Source organism: Ochotona curzoniae, unplaced genomic scaffold (assembly GCF_017591425.1).
Source record: "Ochotona curzoniae isolate NIBS_2020 unplaced genomic scaffold, NIBS_Ocur_1.0 contig_4148, whole genome shotgun sequence".
Classification (NCBI taxonomy): Eukaryota; Metazoa; Chordata; class Mammalia; order Lagomorpha; family Ochotonidae; genus Ochotona; species Ochotona curzoniae.
In genome coordinates, this window is record NW_024466146.1 from 5,873 (window position 1) to 14,351 (window position 8,479).

Here is an 8,479-nt window from a genome sequence, read left to right on the forward strand (position 1 = left end):
CATACCTCACAATCAGGTCAGGAGAGTGCTAATGTCTGTGGGCCACGGTGACAGAACAGCATGTGCAACCAGAGCCAGTTGCATGTGGCTGGTGTTCCTCTTGGTTGGAGGGAGAGCAGTTGGAGGAAGCGGGGGAGAAAGGTGGCAGTGCTGTGTGTGTGTAATGCATGCATCCCTGCCTGAAGCTAGAACCTTAGGCAGAACATTCCAGAATCTCCCACTGGACTAAACTGCTTAGGAAGAAGCAGGATTTTGGTGAAGTCTCTCTGTGATGTCAGTTTATCAGAGCCCCTTCCTCATTGTGTTTCTGACACAGAAGACACTTCACTCTTGGCCAAACCTGGAGGTTGCTCAATGTGATGCTGATGGTGCTGGAGGCACCATTCTTGTATACCTTACCCAATCCCAGGGTCTATTTAGAAAATTTACAGACTCATCACATTTTACCCTCCAGCCATCTAGGTACTGCTGTTGTTCTCCCTTCAAGATCAGAAAGCTGGGTCCTAGCTCGTCTGGGACTTCCCCGAACCTCCTGCAGCTATAAAAGGGTAGAAATGAACTTATCAGTCAGTCTGACACCAGAGTGGACCTTCAAGGACTTGGCTATATTACAGTGTAGCTGAGTGAGCAGGAAACTGCTTTGTTTCCTGAAGAATGATGCAGTTTCTTTATGATTCTCAGTTTGGCCAAGTCTAAGTGTGGCTTCCAGGAGCTGCAGGGTACCCAACTGCTGTAGCTCAGGCCCCTCTCTGCGCTTTCTGCTCTGAGAATTGGCTTAGCCTGGCTGAGCCTCAAGGACTGGCCCTTACCTGCAGTGAGCAACTGACTTGTGTCCCAGAGCTGGGTGGTTTTATTACCAACTGCTGGGAATGCGAGAAGAGAACAGCCTTACGTGATGCTTTCCCGCCCCTGTCCTGAGTCAGTCACCTACTGTGGACTTCACCTCTGTGATGGATCGCTATCCAGAGGAGAGTTTCAGTAACATGCCAAAGGCGTGACTAAGCTAAATCCAGGGCTTTGGATTGATCTTTGCCCAAGGTGGGTGTGTGACTGTCCCTTCCTACCCTGCAATCCCAGGGACAGGGAATAGCTGACATGGTTTTTTGTCCACCCCCCAGGAACTCCTGAGTAGATCCATGGAATCTTTTCTTTCTTTCTTTTGGAAAGGCAGATTCACACAAAGAGAGACAGAGATCTAGAGATCCCTTATCTGTTGGTTCACTCCCAAAATGGCTGTGAAGGCCAGAGCTGAGCTGATCTAAAATTAGGAGTCAGGAGCTTTTTCTGTGTTTCCCCCGTGGATGCAAGGTTCCAGGGCCCTGGGCAACTCTCTACTGTCTTTCCAGGCTACAAGAGGGAGCTGGATGGGGAATGGAGCAGCTGGGGCATGAACTGGCACCCACATGGGGTCCTGGGCATGAAAGGTGAAGATTTAACCACTAGGCTATTGCACTGAGCCTGATCCATGGGATCTTAATTCCTCAACCTTTCCCCTTCTAGCAGTGTGGCTTTCCACAAAGTTTCAGAAATGTGGGGATATGAATCCCGTGCTGTCAGGAATGATGACTAGATTTATGTCACAGGGGTGCTTAGAAAGAAAAACATTCTCCATGTGGATGCTACATCAGGCAGTTCTTGGTATAGGCATCTAAGTGCTTGGAGAAAGATGTTTGGGGAGTGTGAGTGAGCAACATTGGGAAAGAAGCTAGGGAGGATATGGCCAGAAGTCATGGCTACCAGCATAGCAAAGGGATTCAGTGAATACCTGAAAGTTTGTAGGAGGATATACATTAAACCAACTCACCATGCTGGGACAGCTGATTACATACATTGTAGGCTGTGTCATCAGGCAAAAGAATGGGCTCCATGGGGCCATGATGGTGGCCGCACATGGTGATGGGAGATCAACACCATGTCCGTGTCTTCAGCTGTCCCTGGTCTCACCTGGGACTGTCCTTTTGTTCTAGCATTTCTATTCCACCTTCTTTTTGCTAACCATCAGTTCAGCGACTGTCTTTCTCATTTTATTTAGGTGTGTGTGTGTGCTTTTTTTTTTTTTTTTTTTTTTTTTTTTAGCACTCTCACAAGGTAGAGAAGTAAAACAAATGGCTGCACTGTCACATGAACACCATCAATCTATTGAGAATGTCACCAGAGGTGGTCAGAAGCCTGCACTGCCACTTGTCTTCTCTCAATACATTTCTTTTCAAAGGCACTAAAAGCTAAAATTTGTTGGTGTGAACATTTGTTCTCTGAAACAATTCAAATACAATCATTTCCCTTACTTCATATTTTGGATAGAATCCTAATCTAGAGGTTAGGGGAAAAAACCCATTTAACCCCCTAATGTAAGGTTGGCTGCTAATTAGTTTGGTCTCCCTCTCTTCAAGGCCACTATGTATAGGATGGACCAGAAACACAGAGGCCATTGTGTCATCATCAACAACGAGATATTTGCTGCTTCCCTGCCAAATAGGCATGGGACCCAGAAAGATGTGGGTGAGTCCGCAATAGCATAGCAAGGCGAATTGGGGATCTGAAAAACCACTTGTTTCTTTTCTCATTTTTTTCTGGTACTTTCATCTTCACATCAGTGTAATGATGCTATTATCCATGTTATTAAGCTCCTGGAGTATCACCAACCTACGCTGAGTGGCAGGAGTTCCTGCTAGTTACAGCTCTTCCACCTGCACGAGGGAGAGCATACTGGGTTGCTGGGTGTGATAAGACTTGGTTTTTGGCTCTGGCTGTGCCCTTAATAGGAGTGCCACCATGGGAGAGACACATGGTGTGGATTACACATCACAGCTGACTTTCAGGACTTTAGGGTCAGCCCTGTGGGTCCTATGAGAAATCATTGTCAGAGTTTATTGTTGTGGAAGTAGAACTAGTCCAAAGCTTCAAGCAGTTTTGATAACTATTCGCTTTGCATTATTTCTTTACCTTTTTTGTTTTACTTCATTGGCTCCTCTTTTGTCTCCTTTTCTGCCTAGAGTGCCTGACACAAGTGTTTCAGTGGCTTGAGTTTACAGTCAGCACATATAATAATAAGACAAAGGAAGCCCTAGACGCACTGCTGCAGGAGGAGAAGCGCCACCCAGACCATAAGCATGCAGACTGCTTCGTGTTCTGTGTCCTGACCCATGGCGAATTTGGAACTGTCTACTCTTCTGATGCAGTCCCCATTCCCATCCGGGACATTGTATCTCACTTCACAGCCCAGCAATGTCCTGGATTGGCTGGCAAGCCTAAACTCTTCTTCATCCAGGCCTGTCAAGGGGATGAGATACAACCTGTTGCATCCATCCAAACTGATGCTGTGAATCCTGAGTGTATAACTCCTTCCCTTCGGCAAAGCATCCCTAATGAGGCAGATTTCCTGCTTGGTCTGGCTACAGTCCCTGGGTATGCATCTGTTCGGCATGTGAAGAATGGCAGCTGGTATATACAGTCTCTCTGTGAACATTTGAAAGCCTTGGTCCCAAGGTGAGAACTCTGACTTGTTCCATTCAGCTACCTGTTTATTCATCTCTTCAACTATGTGTTTATCTATTATGCACTCATCACCTGCTTATCCACCCAACAAACTTCTGTTGAGCCCCAGTGTGGACATGGCAAGTAAAATAGGGGAATTCAAAAGAAGCAATATTTGTCCTCAAGTAACTCATAAGCTAGTGGGATAGACACACAAACAAGTATGTTGATGAAAGAGTGAAAGAGCATCCTCAGATGGTAGGCATACATTGTGAAGTGTAGGTGTTGGGAGAATAGGTGGAATGAGCACCTTGCCAAGATTTGGAGGATCAGAAGAGGGTTCTAGAGATGGAAAGGGATGTTTTGGCAAACAGTTGAGCAAAGCATGTTCTGGGCAAAGCATGAACAATGACCTGAAGAACATTTGTTCACTTATTTATAATGGCCATGTGCTGACTTAGACATAATTTTCCCATGACTCAATAACTTCACTTCTTTCTCTGTCACATTTTAAAAAGATTTATTTATTTTTATCACAAAGGTAGACATACAGAGAGAAGAAGAGACAGAGAGAAAGTCTTTCCATCTGATGGTTCACTCCACAAGTGGCTGCAATGGCCAGAGCTGAGCCAATCTAAAGTCAGGAACCAGGGGATTCTTCCTGGTTTCCCTCATGGGCGCAGGGTCCCAAGGCTTTGGGCCGTCCTCTCTTTCCCAAGCTACAAGCAGGTAGCTGGATGGGAAGTGGAGCACCCAGGACAAGACCAGGTGCCTATATAGGATACAGGTGCTTACAAGGCAAGGATTTAGCTACTGAACCATTGCACCAGGCCCTATCACATACTTTTATCTGGACCCTGAAAATGGGACTTCACCAAGATTCCTCCTAGACCTTATTCTTCACTCCTTTCCCCTTTCCCCTCTTTCTCTCTTACTCTCTCACCAAGATTCTTCCTCAAACCACCTTCCCCTTTTCTCCTTTTCCCCTTTTCTCTCTTCCTTCTGTGTTCTTGGCAGATTTGGCTGTACCTGGAGATCACTGACACTTCAATCAAACACCTCCTATATTATCATCTCCGGCTTATTTGTTTTTGAATTCCTGCAAGGTAGAGACTCTGTTTCATTCCACTTTCCACTCTCAGTATATGACACAGTATCTGGTGTATTGTTGAGCTGGATTGATGAATGACTGTTTGAGTTGACCTCAGTCATCACCTGACTCTGTTGTCTTGGGTCCTCACATCAGCTCCCTTCTTCCTGAGCTCACCTTCCCAGATCTCTCCAGGAGCTCCTACTCCTCAATCCACATTTTTAAAACTTGCTACAATTCTCTTCCATAATTCAGCATTGGAGCCAGAGTCAACTTTGCATTTGCCTCTTACTCCTTATTTTATATATATAATGTATTTTCTTTTGTAAAGATATTTACTTATTTATTTGGACAGTCATAGGAAGAGACAGAGAAAGAACTTCCATCCACTGGTTTACTTCCTGGATGGCTACAACAGCTGGCCCTGGGCCAGGCTGAAGGAAGGAGCCACGAGCTTCATTCAGGCCTCCTACCTGATTGGCAAGGGTCTGCTCTTCCCAGACCATTAGTAGGGAGTGAGCTGCGAAGTGGAGGAGCTGGGACATGGAGTGGTTCCTTATGGGATGCTGGCATTGCAGGCAACAACCTCATTTGATCAATTCCTTCATCTTCACCAGAGCCATGATTTTCATCGCTCCCTGAGCCCCAAGAGAAATAAATATTGCCAAGAATATTGTGAAAAGAGTACCCTAATATGTGGTTTGTGGGAATGTAAATTTGTATAATCATTATGGAAACAGTATGGAGATTTCTCAAAAAACTAAATCCATTGGACTCCTGGAAATATGTACTAAGCCAATGCAATCAGGATATGAAAGAGGTACTTGCATTCCTATGTTTATAGCAGCTCAATTCACAATAGCAAACATATGAAATCAATCTAGATATCCATCAATTGATTGGATATATATATATATATATATATACTTACACACATAGAATATTTCTTTTCCATAAAAAGTAATGAGGACTAGGGCCTGGTGGCGTGGCCTAGCAGCTAAAATCCTCGCCTCGTATGTGCCGGGATCCCATATGGGTGCTGGTTCTAATCCCGGCAGCTCCACTTCCCATCCAGCTCCCTGCTTGTGGCCTGGGAAAGCAGTCGAGGATGGCCCAAAGCTTTGGGATCCTGCACCCATGTGGGAGACCTGGAAGAAGTTCCTGGTTCCCTGCTTTGGATCGGTGTAGCACCAGCCATTGCAGCCACTTGGGGAGTGAATCATCCGACAGAAGATCTTCCTCTCTGTATTTCCTTCTCTCTGTACATCTGACTTTGTAATAAAAAAGAGAATAAATCGTTAAAAAAAGCAATGAGGACTCCTATGCTCCCCATTTTTAGAGCTAAGGAACCTAAGTCAGATTTGTAACCTGCTTAGATCATACAGCTAGTAAGTGATTAAGCTACAACTGCAAGTTGAGTCCTGTCTCTAGAGCTTATATTTGTTTCTGGTGGTATTACTCTACCCTAAAGTGTTCTGGCAAATGTGGTTCCTCTTCCATGGAGGAACATCCTGTCAGTCAGTAAGTTCTATCTTGAACTTGGTAATGAAACTAGACCTACTTTTTATATGGTGTTGATCATAGTCTGTATTGTGAATATTGTGTACCTGCCACCATTGGTCAGACTCCATTCTAAGTGTTGAAATGTGTCATGCAGCCCTGTGTATCCATCCTTGAACCAAGAATGGAAGAGACAGTATCAGTGCACTGTGGTATCTACCACACATCTATGCAGCCCTGGCATGTGGTCTCTTTCTAAAATCTGATGTGTGACTTTCTCTTGGTTATTGAAACATATTTCTCTCTCTCTGTCCACAGAGGTGAAGACATCCTATCCATCCTCACGGCGGTTAATAATGATGTGAGTCAACAAAAGGACAGAAGTGGGAAAATGAGACAGATGCCCCAGCCTGCTTTCACACTAAGGAAGCGACTAGTATTTCCTGTGCCACAGGAGCAGCCTTCATCATAGAAGGGAATTTGATGGAATAATAGGCTTGAAAGGAACCTTTGATCACATCCTCTTTCCTCCCATCCTGCATGGGAACCTGTGACAGATGATGAGCTGGTCTCCATCTGTCCTCTATTTTTTCAATACATCAATTCTGACCTTTTTTTGAAAATACTATTTTTGATAAGTCTGAACATTAGACACTTTTCCTTATTGAAGACATAGGTCGTATGTAGCTTTAATTGTGTAACTTGAATAGAATAATTGGTTGTGGTTTGTGAATCTGAGATACTCAGTAGAATTAGGTTTGGTTCAAACTTCTCTTGAACCCAAGGAACCACTGTTCTTAACAGACTGTTCAGCTGCTCCAGTAACAGAAACTGCAGGTTACTGTCAACATCTGTGTTGACTAGAAGCTTTCAAGTGTTGCTGACAGAACACCTAACTCAAACTAAGTGAAACGAATTTAAACCCACCAATGAAGAAAACTGGCTTCAGGCAAGACTCAGTGTACAGAGAAGCACCTTTCTCTTCCCTGAGTATCCTCAGATTTTGCAATTGCACTGTAATCAACAGCCTTCACCTTGCACTACACACTCTACTGCTCTGGCCTGACAGACAGGCAGAGAGTCCATCTCAGGGATCAGAGCTGTTTATTGGGTTGTTATCATGGGGTTGTCCTTGGTCGGAGAGATACTAGGCACTGGATTAAGGAAGCAGCTTCATTTTGAAACATTGATACCTTGAGAATAAGATTTTGGATTTTTTTTGTTCTTAATTTTTTTTCTTTTTCAGTTTCAAGAGAAAGTTTTCTTTGTATTTCCTGGAATCATATTTTAAAGTAGACCTGGGAGGGAGATTGAAAGTTCTGTGGTTAAATGATTTATAGATAAGGAAGCTGAGCCTAAGGAGCTATAACAACTTACAGTTACCTGCTGTCATGGCTTATTGACTTTATTTCCCATGAAAGTGAACTGTAATGATATAGGCTATCATACGATATTATGAACATTTCTTTGCACATGCAACTACTCATAAGAAATGCTAAGAAATGCAGGAAAATATCTTTCGAGAGTGCCTTGATAAATATGTGAAAGTTAAATGCATCTATAATGGGTTTTCCATGAGTAGTTTTTATACTACTTTTCTCGGGTAGCTAGCATTGCATGACTTTGAATGCCACTTGACTGAAGAACTATGTTTAATTTACATGTTAGGATGGTCTTCCCAAAGCATTTTTTTCATACAGCAAAGGCTAAAAGCTGGTGATAAGAGTCTCTGGCCAGGTGGATATGTGTAGCCTTTGGCCACTTAACAGTCGTTCTCTGCAAGTGATGGATGGCATGACACAAAAGAAAGAACCAAGGACACGGAACAAAGCCTTGATATTTATTTTGTCCTGCACGTCCCTTTCTCTGAGACACTAATTCAATCCAGCCAACTTTTGGAGCCTCAGCCACAAGATATTGGAAACGTGATAGAAAATGTGTAGTTCTGTACCTAATTGTGGTTGGGTGTGTTTAGTTGGTGGATGGAGTTTTCTGATGGTACTCCAGATGGAAATAGCTGGGCTCAAGTTTCATTGCTTCAAATCACAGCGGACATCATTAACATCAACCAAACACTAGCAATATCCTTGATAAAACCTGTATGGGGAGCTGCTGTTTTCACTGGTTCATGATATGTCCATATTAGAATTGCAGCTTACAAAACACTGCTGTTGAAATCTCTTTTGTTAGGCCACCTGGGGTTTGATGGTGAAGTCCTGGGTGTGTGGTCTAGTTCATAGTTCCATTTTCCTAGAACCTAGTGCCTGTTCAAGGGTAAACTCCAGAATCAGGAGACTTTTGATGAGCTTCTTTCTTTTTTGTTTTGAAGATTTATTTCTTTTGCACTGGAAAGTCAGCTCTACAGAGAGAAGGAGAGACAGAGAGAAAGATCTTTCATCTGCTTGTTCACTACTC

At 43.7% G+C, this 8,479-nt stretch overlaps 1 protein-coding gene across 1 annotated transcript; it reads left to right on the plus strand.

Moving 5' to 3' along the window:
* Positions 1 to 2,369: 2,369 nt before the first annotated feature.
* LOC121159365 (caspase-10-like) lies at positions 2,370 to 8,014 on the plus strand (the record flags this gene model as incomplete). Its single annotated transcript, XM_040984385.1, has 3 exons — positions 2,370 to 2,499; positions 2,994 to 3,486; positions 6,383 to 8,014. Coding segments are annotated over 3 exons (777 nt in total), but the record flags the coding sequence as incomplete, so codon positions are not given.
* Between the last annotated feature and the right edge of the window lie 465 nt (positions 8,015 to 8,479).